At 33.5% G+C, this 20,517-nt stretch overlaps 1 protein-coding gene across 6 annotated transcripts in view; it reads left to right on the top strand.

The window, feature by feature from the left end:
• CNTLN (centlein) overlaps positions 1 to 20,517 on the top strand; it is a 369,272-nt gene that overhangs the window by 191,114 nt on the left and 157,641 nt on the right. For 4 of the 6 annotated variants that reach the window (XM_055294179.2, XM_055294181.2, XM_055294182.2 and 1 more), the window contains exons 9-12: positions 5,402 to 5,578; positions 7,373 to 7,498; positions 15,827 to 15,948; positions 17,331 to 17,450. In XM_055294179.2, coding sequence (XP_055150154.1) covers positions 5,402 to 5,578; positions 7,373 to 7,498; positions 15,827 to 15,948; positions 17,331 to 17,450 — 545 coding nt within the window. The remainder of the gene's footprint in view (positions 1 to 5,401; positions 5,579 to 7,372; positions 7,499 to 15,826; positions 15,949 to 17,330; positions 17,451 to 20,517) is intronic. The other 2 variants (XM_063609088.1, XM_055294183.2) reach the window with 2 other exon arrangements.

Below are 20,517 nucleotides of genomic sequence, written 5' to 3'. Positions count from 1 at the left end.
ATATATGACTATTATTAAAGTCGTTTATTTTCAGGATATAGATGATTCAGCTAACAATGTTTACTTTGTTAATTGGTAATAGACATATTGCTGCATTTCTGAAATCAATTTTAAATATAAAGTTAATCTCTGAATATGGGCATTTCATGAGAAGAAAAGTGTGTGTGCCTGTGTGTGTGTGTGCCTGTGTGTGTGTATATATCTACACAGACACTTACATACTCTGTTGTATTCCCAGAGGATTTGAATTAGTTTTCAGAGAACAGTCATTCAAGTAGTTTTTCTGATATGTACATATATGTTAGATATTTTATATACACATGTAACAGATTTTATTACACACACACGCACACACACACTTGACCCGTACTTGATTTTCCGTGACATATTGTTTTAAGAAAAAGTATTTCTTTTGCTGAGGTATCATGTGCTTTTAAAAATGTTTTTGTTTTGCTATAGGCTTTGTTATGTGTTAACAGGTCTGGAATTCATAAATTTCTTAAAACAAGTGAGATAATGTATGTAGAATGCTTAGCCAGAGGTAGGAACTAAATACTTTTTTGCTAAATGCTAATTATTGTCATCATTGAAATGTGTAGGAAAAAAATATATTTAATTATAATTTGCTAATAAAACAATTTAAGTTACAATTTTTGTAATTATTATAGCTGTGAAACAATTTTCTTTGTATTAGGCAATATTCAGTCGGCCCCCACTGTAATAATGCCCTACAATATTTCTCGGACTTAATGCAACATGACTATGTATTTAAGTTGTATAATTTAAAAAATAGTAATTTTTATAACACCTAAAGGCCCTTCCCCCATGCCTTCTATTCTATTTAATATATATCTTCTACAGAACTTTTCAATTAAAATTAGCTCTGTGAGTCAGTGTGAAAAGTCAAGTTATGTATTAACAATGGCAATTTAAAAAAGATTATTTCCACCTGGGAGCTTTTAGCCATGTAGTCAGTCCACGAATGATTTTTCATCAGATTAATTATGGTATAGCACTATACCATTGTATTCCAAGAATGTAAACTAAAAGGGAGCAAAATACTTTTAATATTAGAGAAAAAAATTTATTTATAAAATGTGAATAATTGTTAGGAAGGAAAGTTAACTTTTCAAAGATACTAGGATTTTAAGAGTAATAGAATGAACTTCCACAGAGAGGGGATTGGTTAACTTGATTTTGCTATGCATGTAAAGCAGCCCTTAAAAAGGTTAAATATATGTAAGGATATATGGAGATCTATGATGATATACATGTATATCATATATTTTATTATATATACATATAATAGTTATATGTGTATATGTTTGAGATTGTTAAGTTTTTAAAAAGCAAGTAAAAAAGTACAGTATGGCTGGGGACAAAAGAGTAGCTTTACAAGTGGAGTAATCTGACAAAACTCTACTTCAGCCAGGTGATCAAACTGAATATCAACAGTCATAAATCATGTTGATAGCATATACCCTTGATATGATGTGATGAAAATGGCACTTTACCTCTATGATCTTCCTTCTCAAAACTCATAACCCCAGTCTAATCATGAGAAAAACATCAGACAAATCCCAAAGGAGGGGCATCCCACAGAAAACTGTCAAGGTCATGAAAGACAGGGAAAGTCTGAGAAAACAGCCAAAAGGAGCTCTAGGAGATATTGCAACTAAATGTAATGTATCCTAGATGGGATCCTGAAACAGAAAAAGGACATTAGGAAAAAACTAAGGAAATATGAATAGACTGTGTCCTTCAGTTACTAATAATGTATGAATATTGGTTCAGTAATTGTAACAAATGTACCATACTAATTTAAGATGTTAATAATAGAGGAAGCTGAGTGGGTGGGGGTAGGAGGTCAGGGAGAACTCTGCATCATATCTGCGTAGTTTTTCTGTACATAAAAAAACTGTTGTAAAAAATAAAGTCTATTAATTTTTAAAAAGTATGTTAAATGACAAAAATATAGTAGTTAACTTTTTTTTTTTTTTGAGATGGAGTCTCACTCTTGCCCAGGCTGGAGGGCAGTGGCGCGATCTTGGGTCGCTGCAAGCTCCGCCTCCCAGGTTCACGCCATTCTCCTGCCTCAGCCTCCCGAGTAGCTGGGACTACAGGCGCCCGCCACAGTGAGATGGGGTTTCACCATGTTAGCCAGGATGGTCTCGATTTCCTGACCTCGTGATCCGCTTGCCTCGGCCTCCCAAAGTGCTGGGATTACAGGCGTGAGCCACCGCACCCAGCGGTTTCCTTTTTTTTTTTTTTAAAGTCTGGAAGATATATCACAAACTTACTAGTAGGAAATTTGAGGGATGAGATTGTGAAGAGACTTTTATTTATATTTCCCCTACCTATACTGAAATTTTTACATTGAACTTGTAGTCATTTTATTTGCAAAAAAATAAATATTTCTATTTTGAAAAGCATTTAGGCCGGGCGCAATGGCTTACGCCTGTAATCCCAACACTTTGGGAGGCCGAGGCAGGCGGATCACCTTAGATCAGGAGTTCGAGACCAGCCTGATCAACATGGTGAAACCCCTTCTCTACTAAAAATACAAAATTAGCCGGGCATGGTGGCGGATGTCTGTAATCCTAGCTACTCAGGAGGCTGAGACAGGAGAATTGCTTGAATTCAGGAGGCAGAGGTTGCAGTGAGCTGGGAGTGCACCATTGCACTCCAGCCTGGGCAACAAGAGTGAAACTCCGTCTCAAAAAAAAAAAAGAAAAAGCATTTAGTGACATGTCTATTGTAAAATCTTTAAGGAAATTCAGTTAAGTACAAAGAAAATAATTCATATTACAGTCCCTCCACTTAGAAATCACACTGTAACATTTCAGGGTTGTTTTTGTACCTTATGCATGTTTGGTGAAATCCACTTCTACATAGTATAATATACCCTTTTGTACCCTACTTTTCTCAATTTATCATAGATGTCTTTCCATTTTAGCCTTCAGCATAATTAGAAGTAAATTAAAAGTTTCGTACGTTTTTATGGGCTTTGATGCATCTTTCATAATTTCTCTAGAAAACTGATAGCAGATTATACTTCCACCCACTACCAAATTCTCAAAGTAACCCATAAACTGGGTCCAACCAACATTTGAAAATTTGGACACTCTCCTTAGAAATCCTAATTCTTTGCTTTTCTTTAAAAATCAGTAAATCTAGCAACAGTGGGGCACATTCTTCCCTGAAAACAATTGGCTGGAGTTGAGCAGCAACTGCCCTGAATTCCCTCCTTACTACTCAGCAGTGAGGCTGAGTGTTGACTCTTCATTTTGCTCATATTTAATACTTAAAAAAATAGTTTCATTAGGAGAAATGTAAAACACTTCTTGTCAACATGTCTCTAACAAAAGTGATAAAAGGCAAGAGAGAGACAAACCACACTTAAAGAAAATGGGAACATGAATAAGTTACTTTGTGGAGGGGAGGGACATATCTACTTGGTTAATATGTATGCAAAATGCCTCTGTTGGATGAATCTTAGAGCTATTACTTTAAAACACACCAGACACATATTTATTTATCTGCATTATCTTCCTGGCTTCTATTCACTCTTTAATAGTATTTTAATTTTGAAGTTCTCTGATTGTTTGTTGAGGAATTTTGAAGGAATGCTGCCTAAATATCCTTTATTGTTATCAAAAATAATATCATTAATATAATATCAATAGGAATATTAGAAATGAATCTATTATAGTGACAGTATCCACTGTTGGAGCATTGTTAATGTCTTATATTTGAGTTATTTATCATAGCTTCTTGACTGAATATTAATTTTATAATATTCCTAGCTATAGCATTATAATCCATTGATGACTTAAGAAGTTCATTTATTGACGAACACAGGTTTGTTTATTGGATATACCAGTAAACTAAAATTATGTTTTTCTTGTTTTGTTCTAAGTTTTTGTTTGACCTTAAACAAATTATTTAAAATTTATTTTGTATATGATAGTATGTTAATAGATCATTTATAATTTTATTAATGGAAACCTAGACAAGAGCAGGTAGCCTTTGAAATTGTTTAGCTTGGCAGCCCAACCAAAGGAAATATTTCTAAACCTCAGAAGTTTGATTATAAAACAGGAGAAAAAATCAAAAATAAAAGTTGTACAATGATTAAAATGGGGATAAAAGAATGGGGCAAAATCATTTAGACTTCCTGGAAGAGAAATGCTTAAAATGTTTTAATTTGATGTTCAAAGCAAGATAATGAAGTAAGTAATATATTGTAAGTATGGTAACAGTACAATGTAAACGGTACTTTGAGGAATATAATCATGGTAGAATAAAGGTTGGAAACAAATGAGGTGATTTAAATATGAGAAAAGTGTAATAGTATAAATCAAATATGGTCCCTCTCATTATACAAATTGCAGGTTAGAATTAGGAAAATTTTGCCTATCCTCTCAGAAAAAAGCAGGCACAATTGGAAAAGGATGATGTTTCCCATTGTTGGCTCAAAAAAGTTAGCCGTATATATTTTTCTCATAGTACTTAGAAATATCATTTAGGAAGGATGGGGCCCTTCATCAGTTTAAGTGCAAATATTTTCAGGGCTACTAGATCCTTATTGATAATGTTAGAATCATAAGATTTGACATTTGTTTGCCTGTAAGTCAACAAAAACTGTTTTCATGTGATTCTGTGTTTTTGTTTTTGTAAATGTAGTTGTTAATTTGAAACAGCGAATTTGCATGGGTTTTAATGGCCTCGAATACATTCAGTGGAGATGGTGGTCAAATTTTGCAGATTTCCAGTTTTCATGAACAGGTTTCCTACAAGATTAGTTTTCCTGTGACTTCTGTTGTTAAAATGTGGAGCTTACCATTAGCAGTTTATCTGAAACATGAATAAATTTCAAAGGAGAATGCTGTAAACTATATTGACTTAAAATTGTCAGGGTTCTTTGAGGAGTTGTTATTAAATTAGGATACAGTAAAAGCTAATTGTACTTATAATGCTGTTGTTTTCCTTTTCCCAGGTTTATATTCTATGGTATTGTATGACTCTTGATGACCAGATGGTGGATTGAATATTTTGTGAGGCAATACATATGTGTATAATCAGAAATTTGAAATGACTCATTTATAGATGAGTGGTGTGTATCATGCAGCCATGCTTTAAATTTTTTTCCTTGAAATCTATATGACAGCATTATTTATGAAAATACTTGCATATAGACTCTTGGTTATTTTATTGGAAAATCCTATTCTATGGAATGAAAAGGTTCAGCTCCTGCTAGTTTATTATTAAAATAAAAATTTCCTTCTCTGAATATTTACAATTTCTATGATATAGTGTTACATATAACTATTTACTATATTTATAAATAATCTAAGATACAAACATACATATCTATTTACAAGTATACTCTTTAAAATAGGTACCTCATTGCCCATCCTTATCAAGCTTTGAAACGTTAATGGTTTCACAGAAGTCTGAAATTGAGTATTTACAGGAGAAACTAAAGATAGCAAATGAAAAACTGTCAGAAAACATACCTGCCAACAAGGGTTTCCCCCGAAACAGCATCAAGACAAGTGCTGAAGGAAAACATAAGGTAGGGACATTATGTCATTTTGTGAATTTGCCAGGATGAGGCTGGAAAGACAAGAGATGAAGTTAAAAAACAAATGGCAGCATTTACTTCTCTGCTAATATTTCGGGAAGCTTTTGAAAAATATTATGTACCAAACTCTTGTTAAATAGGTTTTAGGAGTAAGGAGTTTTCCCTTTTTAAAGACTGAATTATATTCCCAAATTAGTTAATTAAATATATTATTAGTGCTATACCCATTTTGTCAGTAAATTAACATTCTTATATTAAAACTTTGGTAAGTATTCCTCATTTCTCTAATATATTAATCTATCTGATTAAAAATTTATTTTTAAATGGTATTTACTCACTTTTCTAATGTGAATTAAAAGAAAAATATATCTAATATGTCTTTCAATCAGATATGTTTAAAATACTGTCTGTGTGGAAAATAAAATAGTAAATGAATTTTAACACTAACTTCTGCACTTGTTATATATTTTTATAGATTAAAGGGATAGCAGTAAGAGAAAAATAAGCAAATTTTACATAGCATGTTTCTCATTTATTAATGTCTCAATTTTTTTTAGTATTCATTACATATTTGTGTTATGCTGTAAAAGATTCTACAGAATGTTGACTAATATAAAAATTCTAAAATATCATGTGTACATATGTTATTTCTAGATAAATTGAAATAACATTTTCCTCAAAGTAAGAGTTTTAGCATATTTTTCACACGCTTGTTACTTCAGCCATAAAGGAATAATAGTTTTTATAATAGGAAGCCATGTTGTTAAGATAATTGTTTTTGTTTCTTTCCATTTTTTCTTATGGGTAGGACAAACTGTCTTAATAAAGGAAGTATTTAAAATTTGAACCATGTTTCTGTGGTACTGTTATTCATGCTCTCTAAAATTATTAGTAATTTTCAGAAAATGAGATTTATTTATTAAAACATAACTGCATTATACATTTCTTGCCATTTTGAAGTAGTTTCACAAGCACTGAGCTTTATTTAAATGAAAGAAAACATTCATAAAATTGAAATACAGCATTACTGGGCCTAATTTGGTTGCTTGCTCGATTGCTGAAATTTAAAAATGTACGACTTTGACTTTTGTCTGCTTTTAATAAAAGTCAAGAAAAAAAGAGGGGTATTTTGACCAAAATTTTCTTTCTTTTTGTAAGGCCATGCAGTAAAGATGAGCACTGTGTTGCCCAGCTTAATAGTTGCTTTCACATATTCTTTCTCCAGATTAGTATATGAAGCTGTACATAATATAAACATATTCTTGTCTCTAGTTAGCCACATTATAGTTAATGACCATATGGTCATTATGGTATAAGATCTACTGTCTGTTGTATTTATATTCCTCAAGCATATTGTTCCTTCAACTTCACAGTGTGTTAAACTATTTCAAAGGGAAAAAAATCCTTTCCCTCTTGTTTCTGGTTGTCCTATCAAGTGTAACCTTGGACCCTTATAGAGCAATTAGACCAGCCTCTATCCCCTCCTTTGTAATGAGGTTTCTTGCATTTCTGAGTCTATAACCCTTTAGTCTTCCCTAATGGGACATCATTATTCTGAAAGAAACAATGTAAATGTAAATGAATATTCTCATTAACGAGTCACAGAGAAACCTTTAGCGGTAGCACTGTGGTAATTCCGCTTGTTATTTCTCTGGTATTCCATGCAGGATTTTTTTTTTTTATAATTCATTATTAGTATTCAAAATTACTTGTTCTTTAATTTTGCATGTCTTTCATAATCCAGTGTTCCAACTAGTTCAACCATGTCCTTGTTTTATTCTCGAGGAACCACCTGTGAAACGTTCAAGGTCTTTGTCCCCAAAGAGCTCTTTCACAGACTCAGAAGAGCTACGAAAGCTGAGAAAAGCTGAAAGAAAGATTGAAAACTTAGAGAAGGCGCTGCAACTAAAGGTGGACGTTAAATCATTTTTTAGTAGTAACCTTGCAAAGATAAAAATATACCAAAGTAAACATACAGTTCACAGATTACTAGTTGTCCTTTTTCTTTCCTGAATTTAGTTACCTGTATAAAAGTGTATAATCAGTTCATCTTGTTACTAAGATTTCTGAGGATTATAAAATAATATAAAATATTTGCTACTTGAAAAGTAAATGTTTAATTACTACTTTCAAGTTATTTGGTAATATTTTGTCTTAAAATTGGGAATAAATTTCTTAACACTTTCTCAAAGGCAAAAAATAGAATTGTAGCAAGTAAAAAAGAGAATTTCTTCTTCTTTATATATGATAAACATATGAAAATAAAAGTGAGTTTAAAAGCATATTAACCTAGCTCAGATCACTTACAATTATCCTTTATAGAAAAATTACATTTAGTCAAAATGAAATATATATATATATATTTTCATTTCAGCTGAATTTGTCTCAGAACATGTGACATTTGAATGAGCACTCTACTCATTTTTTTTTTTTTTTGAGACAGAATCTCGCTCTCTTGCCCAGGCCGGAGTGCAGTGGCGCTATCTCGGCTCACTGCAAGCTCAGCCTCCCGGGTTCATGCCATTTTCCTGCATCAGCCTCCCGAGTAGATGGGACTACAGGCGCCCACCACCGCGCCGGCTAATTTTTTGTATTTTTTTAGTAGAGACGGGGTTTCACTGTGCTGGGATTACAGGCGTGAGCCACCACGCCCGGCCCACTCTACTCCTGTTTAAGAAACATATATGTTATCGACCTGTCTTTGAGAGCTTATATTAATACTTCCTAATTCATACTTTGTGAAATCTCTTTTTCAATATGCAAGTTGTTCATACATATTGAACCCATTTTGTGTGACTACATTGAGGGTTTTTTTTCTCTTTCATTCTTCATTCACAATTACCTGAAGCTGTGCCCTATTTGAAGTTTAATCATATAATTCTGAAATAGTTTTATGACATTCTGTAAATCTAGTGCTTTGCACGTGATTAGAATGCAGTACACATGAAGCTCAGATTCTTTGTCATATAATATAGATTACTCTTAAGGAGAAAAATGTTCGGTTTAGATTATGTGTATTCTAAAACAAAATAGGGTTTATGGGTATAGTTAACAAAAGCTATAATTAATAATTTTAGTTTGCCCTAAGTTTAAACATTAAGTTTTAATTTATGTTTATTCATTCAGAGTTAAACTGTTCTAAAACATGAAAATTATAATGTGTTTCTACCAAAAATAAAATGTCCAAATTACCTCAGCTAGCATTTAGCCTACTTGAAATTTATAAGGTATAAGGAACTTAGATAAACACCTAAGGTATTCTCTTATTCATTTGTTTCCTCAATAGTAATTACTGAGCATTGCAATTAGCTAAGCATCATACTAGTACTTGTCTAACAGGAGATTGTTAGATGAGTTGCTATCCTTCAAGACCCTTTCTCTAGTTAAGAGGATAAGTAAGTACTTACACTCTTGTGATAATTGTAAATGTGTGGTTAAGCACAGGATATTATGGGCATTTTTGAGGAGCAAGTCTATCATCTTCCTCTTTTTGCATATTTTTTTTTTCCCTTGAGACAGAGTCTTACTCTGTTGCCTAGGCTAGAGTGCAGTGGCATGATCTCGGCTCACTGCACCCTCTGTCTCCCAGGTTCAAGCGATTCTTCTGCTTCAGACCCCCAAGTAGCTGGGATTACAGGCGTGTGCCACCACTCCCGGCTAGTTTTTGTGTTTTTAGCAGAGACAGAGTTTTACCATGTTGGCCAGGCTGATCTCAAACTCTCGACCTCAAATGATCCTCCTGCCTCAGCCTCCCAAAGTGCTGGGATTACAGGCGTGAGCCACTGCTCCTGGCCCTTTTGCATAATTCTTGAAATTTGTTTCCTGGGTTCTCCAGAGAAACAGAGCCAATAGAATACACACACACACACACACACACACGGAACGATTATTTACTGTATTTATATAATTCCTTATAGTAAATTAGTTTTATATGAGACTTCCTATAAGGAATTGGCTTACATGATTATGGAGGCTCAGAAGTATAAGATCTGCAGTTGCTCAGGGAATGCTATGCAGCCCTAAGAAAGAATGAAATCCTGTCCTTTGCAGCAACATGAGTGCAGCTGGAGGTCATTGTCCTATGTGAACTAATGTAGAAACAGAAAACTAAATATCGCATATTATCATTTATAAGTGGGGGCTAAACCTGAGTACACATGGACATAAAGATGGGAACAGTAGACACTAAAGAACTGGAAAAGGAGGGGAGCAAGGGCTATAAACCTTCTTATTGGGTACTGTGTTCACTATCTGGGTGATGGCATCAATAGAAGCCCAAACCTCAGCATCCTGCAATATACCCTTGTAACAAACCTGCACATGTGCTCCCTGAATCTAAAATTAAAAAAAAAAAAAAAAAAAGATTTTCAGTCGGCAAGCTAGAGAGCCAGGAGACCTGATGGTATAGTTCCAGTTTGAGCCCAAAGACTATAGAACCAGGAAAACTGATGGTGTAAGTTCAAGTTCAAGTCAGAAGGCAAGAGAAGACTGATGTCCCAGCTTGAAGGCAGGCAGAGAGAAAGGAATCTTTCTTACTCAGCTTTTATTCTGTTGAGGCTTTCAACAGATTAAATGACGTCCGTCCATATTGGGGTTCATGCTTTTAGTTCACCTTATTCTCATCAAGGAACCTTTGTTCAAACCTGAAGATTAGATAAAAAATTATTGGCTGGGCACGGTTGCTCACGTCTGTAATCCCAGCACTTTGGGAGGCCGAGCCGGGTGGATCACGAGTTCAAGAGATCGAGACCATCATGGTTAACATGGTGAAACCCTGTCTCTACTAAAAATACAAAAATTAGCTGGGAGTGGTTGTGCATGCCTGTAATCCCAGCTACTCAGGGGGCTGAGGCAGGAGAATTGCTTGAACCTAGAAGGCAGAGGTTGCAGTGAGTCAAGATCGTGCCATTGCACTCCAGCCTGGTAACAGAGTGAGACTCTGTTTCAAAAATTATTTATGTTTTTAATCAATTCAGAATTAGAATTGCAAATATCTTTGAGGAAAAGGTCAGTTGATAAAATTTTTCCCGTTTTCTATTTCCTAATGTTTCATTCATTCATACTTGTGCGTACGCAAAAAGAGCCTTGCCAGGCACGATGGCTCAGGCCTGTAATTGTAGCACTTTGGGAGGCTGAGGTGTGTGCATTACTTGAGGCCAGGAGTTCAAGACCAGCCTGGACAACATGGCAAAACCCTGTCTCTACTAAAAATACACAAAAAAATGAGCTGGGTGTGGTAGTGCACACCTGTAATCCCAGCTACTCAGTAGGCTGAGGGATGAGAATCACTTGAACCCAGGAGGCAGAGGTTGCAGTAAGCTGAGATCCCACCACTACATTCCAGCGATTCTCTGTCTCAAAAAAAAAAAAAAAAAGTTAGAGCCTCTAGTTTAGCTAGTTTAATTACAAAATCCAAAGGAAGTACTTAGTAAATGTTTTATTGAATGATCTAATGAACTGATCTCATTCAGCACCTGCCTGTGGAATATTTTTGTGTATATCCTGTAGGAAAATATATTAATTAGTGATATAAAATACATTTTTCAGGCCATACACTTGACTTGTTGTAAGATCTTTGGTGGTAATAGTTCCCAAATAAAGTACTATTATTTTGCCTTTGCTTACTGTTTGTCAAAGTTTGGATCATAATCCAAACTACAGTTAACCTGTGTTTGTTAGAAGGTTATAGAGAAAGTATTTGGATATTTTGAAAAATATTTATTTTAAGATATCCAACTTTTGATGGATGACTTAAGCTGGCATTTATTCTGGTGCCATTAAAATGAAGAAATGTTTTTCTTTGAACTGTATCTATCTATCTTGTATTTACACTTTCATAAAACTTTACTGTCTATTGCTGAAGTAAGATAAAGGAACAATAGTCTCTAGGACTAATTTAATGCATGATTTACACTTTGACAGCAGCGTCCCCAAACGTGAATCTTTGGATGAAACTGCATTTTAGAAGATTTTTTCTTATGAATTATGTCTATCAAATGATTTGCAAATAATATCTAGTTGAGTTTTATTTTTAATAGTTTAGATTTTGATAATTTTATAAGACTTATGTAAACACTCTACTGTTAGATATAATAAATTAAGAAGCAAGTAAAATTAAAGCAGAAGGCTTATCTATAAAACTTTTTTTTAAAAAAATTATACTTTAAGTTCTGGGATACATGTGCAGAACGTGCAGATTTGTTACATAGGTATACACGTGCCATGGTGGTTTGCTGCACCCATCAACCTGTCACCTACATTAGGTATTTCTCTAAATGCTGGGTCAAATGGTATTTCTGGTTCTAGATCCTTGAGGAATCGCCACACTGTCTTCCACTATGGTTGAACTAATTTACACTCCTGCCAACAGTGTAAAAGTGTTTCTGTTTCTACACATCCTCTCTAGCATCTGTTGTTTCCTGACTTTTTAATGATCACCATTCTAGCTGGCATGAGATGGTATCTCATTGTAGTTTTGATTTCCGTAATGACCAGTGATAATGAGCTTTTTTTCATGTTTGTTGGCTACATAAATGTCTGCTTTTGAGAAGTGTCTGTTCATATCCTTAACCCACTTTTTGATGGGGTTGTTTGTTTTTTTCTTGTAAATTTGTTTAAGTTCTTTGTAGATTCTGGATATTAGCCCTTTGTCAGATGGATAGATTGCAAAAATTTTTTCCCATTCTGTAGGTTGCCTGTTCACTCTGATGATAGTTTCTTTTGCTGTGCAAAAGCTCTTTAGTTTTATTAGATCCCATTTGTCAATTTTGGCTTTTGTTGCCATTGCTTTTGGCGTTTTAGTCATGAAGTCTTTGCCCATGCCTGTGTCCTGAATGGTATTGCATAGGATAAAACTATTTTTTCTATAATTAATACTTAGTGGAAAGAGCCACTTATTGAAATTACTATAGGAAAATCAAAATTATTTGGTAATATTGAACATTTTACACTACAGCTTTGGGAATCAGAAGGGGCAGCATTCACTGCTTTTATTAATTAAAGTGCCTAGTACAGAGTCTGGCACATCATGAATGATATATGGAGCTCAGGAGATTTTTATTGAGTCTTAGTCTTTGGTTTAATGGTGTAATATAGTTAGTTTCTATGGACAATTGGGGAAAACACATGAATTCAATGACTAATGGTAGTTGAGGCAGTACTGAAAAATCCTTAAAATAGTGTCAATACATATAAGAATCTCAGTTTGTTCCATGAATTTAACAGAGGATCATTGTGAAAGTAATTGAGAAAATTTGTACGTCCTATTCTATTTATTTTCACATCTTGGTCAATCTTTGAGGTTCTATTTACTCAGTTTCTGATGACTCTAACAAAGAACTTTAGTCATTCCCCAAACACTGAGTTTATATATAATAATTTTTAAGAAAGTCATTGTAAAATAAGCGTTTGAGGGAAGAACTTTGATTCAATGAAGAATAATTATAGAAAGCTATCATAGAAGTCTTTAAGATGCACATTTTAGTTTAAGTTTCTTTTGAAATTATGTTTTGACGTGAATCTCTTCCAATATGGTCTGTTAATTTCCTTCCTTCCTTCCTTCCTTCGTTTTCTTTCTTTTTCTTTCTTTCTTTTCTTTTTTTTTTTTTTGACAGAGTCTCTCTCTGTCGCCCAAGCTGGAGTGCAGTGCAGGGGCGCCATCTTTGCTCACTGCAACCTCTGCCTCCTGGGTTCAAGTGATTCTCCTGCCTCAGCCTCCTTAGTAGCTGAGATTACAGGCACCTGCTATCACTCCTGGCTAATTTTTTTTTTTTTTTTTTTTTTTTTTAGAGATGGGGTTTCACTATACTGGCCAGTCCGGTCTCAAACTCCTGACCTCAAGTGATCTGCCTGGCTCGGCCTCCCAAAGTGCTGAGATTACAGGCATGAACCACTGTGCCCAGCCTATTAATTTCTTGTAATTAAATTATTTTATTAATAAATTTCTAATCTATCTTGCTGAAATCACTAATATTGTTTTCTAGGTTTTAAGGAATCTCAATAAACATAATTAAGTCATGTTCATATATGAGAAGGTACCAACATTAATAATTTTTAATCTCCTATTTTGCTAACTTAAATTATTTATTTCACATACATAACATTAGAAAGCTTTTTGTTCAAAGACATTAGATAGTATTTGGATTGTTTACCAAATTAATATGAAAAATTCAAGTTCAAGACTAAATTATTCTCTATGTCTTAGCAGAAGAGATATAAATAGCTTCTATTTTGAAGATGGATAACCTGAGATAACTGAATTTAAGTAACTAGATCAAAGTAAAATTTAGTTAACTTTGAGCAGCTAGATTTGAACTCTTATCAACACAACATCCAAATATAATAGACTCTTCATGTATGGTTCTTAAATTGAAATGAACAAAATTGAACTCAATAACCTGAGTTTTTTACTTTTACTTCATATATTAAACTATCCTACTTTAGCAAATTTGCATTATGTGTGATTTGTGTATCTTCTAAAACTACTTAGAAAACATTTATCTTGAATGCCTTTGTCAACTGAATCCATTCTTCTGATTTTTCATCAAGCACTTTCATTTCTTTATGGCATATAGAACACTTCTTCTTACAAACAAGACTCAAATACTTCTTAATAACTACTTAAGAGAACTATCCTAGTAGAAACATAGTGAAAGTAGAATCACAGACTACCCATACTGCTGAGACAGCTAGAATTGCAGTAAAATAATGCAGACTCTATAAAATATTATCTCACTGTTTAGATGAGAGGTCAAGAAAACAGTTACTTGGTTTCTAAAAGATAAGGGCATCACTGTTAGCGTGTGAGAAAAGGAGACTGAAAGAAGCTAACTTTTGCTTTGTGTCCTTAATAGGGCTGGGGCCCCACCACCTGGGTTAACTTATTTCATCAAAATTTAAACCTCTTTTTTCTTTTCCATATTTTGCAGGAAAAAACTTGAATTAATTTCAATGGTGTTCTTAAGATAATGCCACTAACAGGAGCAAGCTCCAAGAATGGAATTCATATCTTTCTGATTACCATATGCCTACTCATCTCACCTCACTATAATATTAGAGAGTATCTGTTGCCTCTACCAAATAAGTATACAAGTTCATTCATACAGAAATATGATAAGAGTTATTAAAATATTTGAAATTCTCATGAGGGAAGAAACTGGAGAAGTTACTTATTTTACTTTGAGAAGCACAGTTTAGAGTTGTGCATATATCTTCTGAGGACTAAGAATTTGGTCTTTATAAATTCATTTTATGTATATCTAAAAATGAAAATTGATCTCATGTGCTATATATTAGATGTAGTTGACTGTGGCTTATGCCTGTAATTCCAGCATTTTGGGAGGCTGAGGCAGAAGGATCATTTGATACCAGGAGTTCGAGACCAGCCTCGGCAACAGAGTGAGACCCTGTCTCTACAAAAATAAAATAAAAAATTAGCTGGGTGTGATACTGCACGCCTGTAGTCCTAGCTACTTGGGAGGCTGACATGGGAAGATTGCCTGAGCTCAGGAGTTTGAGACTGCAGTGAGCTTTGAACTCCAGCCTGGGCCACAGAGGGAAGCCCTGTTTCCAGAAAAATAAAAATAAATGAAGTAGTTGACTATAATTGTCTAACCTAGGTATTGACACAACAAAGTAATGTTTGGATGGCTTGTTTTATAACCTCTTTAAGAGTTGTAAGCCTAGCTTTCCCATTCCAGTTCTTCATGGTACAACCCCAGAAGGTTAAACTATGCTCCTTCTAACATAGGGTCCAGTCTCATTTTTTCCTTATGTGTAATCCTTGTGCCTTAGTAAATATTAATTATGAATTCATGTGCTAAATAATTGTTCTTACTCTGATTAATGTCCTTATACTAATTATATTTGCACTTTAATAAAATAATCATGGTTTATGTATAGATAAAACCTTATACTGAAAATGAAAATAATTCAAAGTATGTAAGATAGGCTTATGAATGTATACTAATGAACAACAGGGAAAAGAGTGAAATTATCTTAATGATAAAATTTTGAAATTATGTGAGCAGCTTAAAAATGCATTGACTGAGTTGAATTTATCAAGCAAATGTATTCTGTGACTAGAGAAATTCTTTTTTCTGCTTAAATACATATTACAGATTCATTCATGTTTACACACTATTTTCTTTCAAATTTCATATTTAGATGGGTAACTTTTTATTTGAAACATATTAATACTTTCTTCAAACTTATATATACTTGCTTTTTTGTGTTCTGCAGAGCCAAGAAAATGATGAGCTAAGAGATGCCCATGAAAAACGCAAGGAACGGCTACAGATGTTACAGACCAACTACAGAGCAGTAAAAGAGCAATTAAAACAGTGGGAAGAAGGCAGTGGCATGTGAGTTACATAGCTCATAAAGGCATTTCCCTAAATATTAAATGGAATGGAGTAGCATTATATAGGTGTCTTAATGGCTTTTGTTTGGTTTTAAAGAAATTATTTGGTAGTCAAATCTTTATTGTGAATTTTTAAATGGAGACTATAACAAATTAAAACAGAGGAATGTGTTGGTAATAACTATAGATTTTCCTCACATTTGCAGATATCATTAGCAGTCAATGATTATGAATTATTGTACACATTTTTAATATCAATGGAATAACTTAATAAAATTATGTAATTTAAAGCAAAAATGGTTAATATCCATGTGATTGAAAAACTTGCTTTTAAATAAATAAAATACTGGTGTTAAAATGTTTATAACTCCAAAAGTATTTAAATTTTAATGGAAAGACTAGAGAAATATGAAATTCACATATATAGTTAACTATCTTAAAACTACTTCAACCTAGTATGCAATTTGAAGATCTTTACTATCCATCAGTTTGTTCTCTAGCTTATCTGAATGAATTGGCAGTCTCAGTTCAATTGCTCTGAACAGGTGTTCAGATCTTGGTTAGTTGTAAGTGGCTCCCCTGTTAACAGTATCAACAGAGGGCAAAGGACTGAATGAGTACAGAAAATCTACTACCTTCTCATCTTTTGAGATGGATCCTTTAGGGCAATGTTGATGATACACATTGGTCTGTTCTGTAGAGAAATACTGTTTCTAAATTGGCCGGTACAGCACTTTTACAAAATAAAAATGAAGAATTTGTTTTATGTTCAGAAAATGAAAATGTAAAGGGCATTTGGCATCACTTTTAGATAATTGTCACATCTAATTTTTTTCTTTGATGAGTGGAAGTATTTCATATCACTTGTCAGTAAAGCAGTGATAAAGCAGTTTGTCCTAGATTTATCCTCTGTTCACCTAACTTTTAACTAATCATTAGAAGAGTGGAATCTACTTTCTGACATATTCACTGGTAATAGTTTTTTTAAAAGATAAAGGTATCTATACCACATTCATCTTGGTTAGCAGCAAATTCCAGATGAGTTGGTTGCATAAAGATTTTTTTGTGTGCGGGGGGTGGGCACCGTTAAAATTCTACAGTGTCTATTTTTATTAATACTAGACTGAATGGGAGCAATAGACCTTAGAATATCATGTGTCTGCTTAAAAGTTTGCTTTCCACAGTAGCAATTTAGCTTCAAAAAATTATGATAGAGGGTTTTGATTTCTACATGCTTAGGTTTTAGGAAATTCATTCAATAAATGGTGAACTCGGGTTAGAAATTTGGTCAATAGATATTTTTAAATTTTAAGGAATATATAAAATAATTTTTATTGCACTTCAGACATGTTAATTGAAAAAGCAACTTTGTTTTAAAAATAGGACTGAAATCAGGAAAATAAAGAGAGCAGATCCCCAACAACTTCGACAAGAAGATTCTGATGCTGTGTGGAATGAACTGGCATATTTCAAAAGGGAAAATCAGGAGCTAATGATTCAAAAGTGAGTTTCATTTTTAACAATATGGACTTGGATAAAATACTTGGGAGAAATTTTTTTATGGCTTAAAGGCTATTAAAGAAACACTTTATAAAATTTGAAATAATCTGATTTTTGCCAATAAAAGAAAAAAAGACTAGGTTTTAAATATATATATATATATATATATATATATATATATATATATAATGCAATAACAAGTTGCACAGTTGCTAGCTCTAACAGAAACTGTATAATATGATCTAGGGATTGTGTTAATTAGTGTGGCTCTCATCTGTTGGAGGTGTCACTCTTCATTAGCCTGTATTTTAGACACTGCCGTGCTTCATTTTTGGAATGAGGTGGAGAGGGGATAACCTAGCCAGCCATCCTTGTTTGATCTCCTAGATACATACGCAATGCAGAATGCCTGAGCTCTCTTGGTTCCCTGCCCTGTCCTGCTAATCCCAGCTGAGCTCATTATGGTGTAGCCTTGCTGCTACTCTTGGAGCTGGAGCTGTCCAAGCTAATTACTGGTAGCAGCAGAAATGCCTGTTAAGGGTCTGGTGTGGATCTGCTAACATGGTCCTTGGTAGTGACCTGCAGAAGACATGAGGGAATTGCCTTCTTTCTTGCTGTGCACTGCCTGTCCTTTGGGCTTACTGCTGATTTTTCCACATAGGTGTTTTAGCTACCCTAAGTATAAAACTTGATGAAGGATACTCGTATTTTAGAAAACATACAGTTGGTCGCTTGATCTTATAATTCACAGGCTATTATATTCAGCCTGGCAAAGAAAGAACATTTATTTATTTATTTTTAAGACTAAAAGGAGTTAGACCAATATAATTAACCTCTTCTGCTACTTAACTATTTCTTCATTTAGAGTTAATTTCTGACACTCAGGCATACAGTTTTTTAAAGCCTAGGTGTCTTTCAGATTGCTAGAATTTAGCCTCATGACATAATGTAATTAAATGTCACCGAATTGTCTTAGCTGTAAATGAGAAGCTTATTTTATATACTACACGATAACATGTATAACTTTTATTTACAGCCTTTTCCATGTAATGATAAACTTTTGAGGAAATGACCAGACCATATGAGATTTAAATGTTGTATACTCCCATTTACCTCTTAAAATGCAGTATACTCTATTAGTTCTAAATATTTGATGCTATAATGAAGTCTCTTATCTTGAAAACTGTTTTATAGAGTCATAGATTTGTCCCAGAGGCATTTCCTAATAATTTCAGTAGCTTTATTGAAATATAACTCACAAGTCATACAATTCACTTATATAAAATATATAATTCACTGGTATATTCAGAGTTGCACTATCCATCATCACAATCTATTTTAGAACAGTTTTATCACCCCCCCCACTCTCCTCACCAAAGCCCATACGACTTTGTTGTCACTCCCCAGCCCTCCCATCCATCCTGCCCAGCCCTAGGAAACTACTAATCTTCTTCCCGTGTTTATAGATTTGCCTATTCTAGACATTTCATATAAATGGCATCATTTAGTACATGGTCCTAGACTACCTTCTTTCGCTTAGCGTAACGTTTTCAAGTTTCATCCATGTTGTAAATGTATCAATGCTTTTATCTGATGATCTTTAATGACCTTTCTGTCTCTAAAAGAGAAAGTAATTTTGAAGAAAGTGAATTAGTTGAGAGACCTAATCTAACTATTCAAGAAAATTTAGGAAGGATTACGTATAAATGATTCATTTGGAGTTTATTTTATTTGTTAATGAAATGGAACTAAAGAAAAAGTAATGAGGCCTTTTTAAAATTAGAGAACTCAGAATCCTGATCTGTTCACTCAGCAATATTTGCATTTTACAGATAGCTCCTTGAATTAAATGCCGTGTCATTATTAAAGTGTGGAACTTTTCCCTGAAATATGTTGATATTCATTAACGTGATAAGCAATTTGTGAAATAGTTATTTTTTAGATCAGTCTTAATTTAGTAACAGGTAATGAAAAATTTTTTAAAAGAATGCCAAAGAATGGAATAAACTTTAACGTAAGCTTTTTGGGGGAGGGTTGCATTATTTTGCAAAACATTTGTTCAGGTAACATGTTTGAGTGCTGTGTGATAGTCAGTCTGTTAGGTCAATGAACTGAGAATACCAGACAGACTTTCTACTCTCAGGGAACTTGGAAACATGTTTAGTATTAAACATTCTTAATGAAATGTGATGTTAAAAATAAATGTCAAAAATATTAAAAACTAATGTCAAAAAGTGTCATGATAAAACAATAAGGCATTAAATATCAGTGCTATAGTCATTCAAGTTTGTTTTGAGGACAGAAATTTTTTAACGTTGTATGTAGTATGTTGAATGCTTAATGTGCAGTTTTATGAGTTATAATATATATGTAAATTTGAGTAACTACCACCACAATCGGTATACAAAATAGTTCTATCATCTCAAAAAATTTCCTCATCCTGCCCCTTTGTAGTCAGATCTTCCCACTGCCACTAATACCCGATTTGTTCTCCTTCCCTATAACTTTGCCTTTTTCAGACTGTCATATGCATAGAATCATACAGGCTATTAACTTTCTGAGACTGGCTTCTTTCCGCATAACGTCTTTGAGATTCTTTTGGGTTGGTTAATCTAATATGTTCCTTTTTATTGCTAAATGATATTCCATTTTATGGATGGACCACCTTATCCATCTATTGAAGAACATTTGGGTTTTTTCTAGTTTTTTGCAATTATGAATACAGCTGCTATAGACAGGTTTTTGTGTGAACATAACTTTTTTATTTTTTAAGGGAAATGCTCAGGAGTTGCACTGCATTCTGTAGATTGCCCTTTCATTCTCATACCTGTGCCTTTTGAATGGCAAAAGTTTTTGATTTTTATGAAATCCAGTTTCAAACCATATCATTTTTAAATTTTACATTGCTAGTGTATGGATATTTTGCATGCTGACGTTTTACCTTGCATTATTGATAGTTAAAGCTAAGTCTGCCATGTTATTATTTATTTTCTGTTTGTTTCCTCTGTTTCCCATTTAATTCCTTCATATGGGTTACTTAAGCTTTTTTTTAGAATTTCATTTTATTTTT

This window comes from Symphalangus syndactylus, chromosome 9 (assembly GCF_028878055.3).
Source record: "Symphalangus syndactylus isolate Jambi chromosome 9, NHGRI_mSymSyn1-v2.1_pri, whole genome shotgun sequence".
Lineage (NCBI taxonomy): Eukaryota > Metazoa > Chordata > Mammalia > Primates > Hylobatidae > Symphalangus > Symphalangus syndactylus.
Note: the sequence above shows the minus strand (reverse complement) of the source record. Positions and strands in the feature narration are given on the sequence as shown.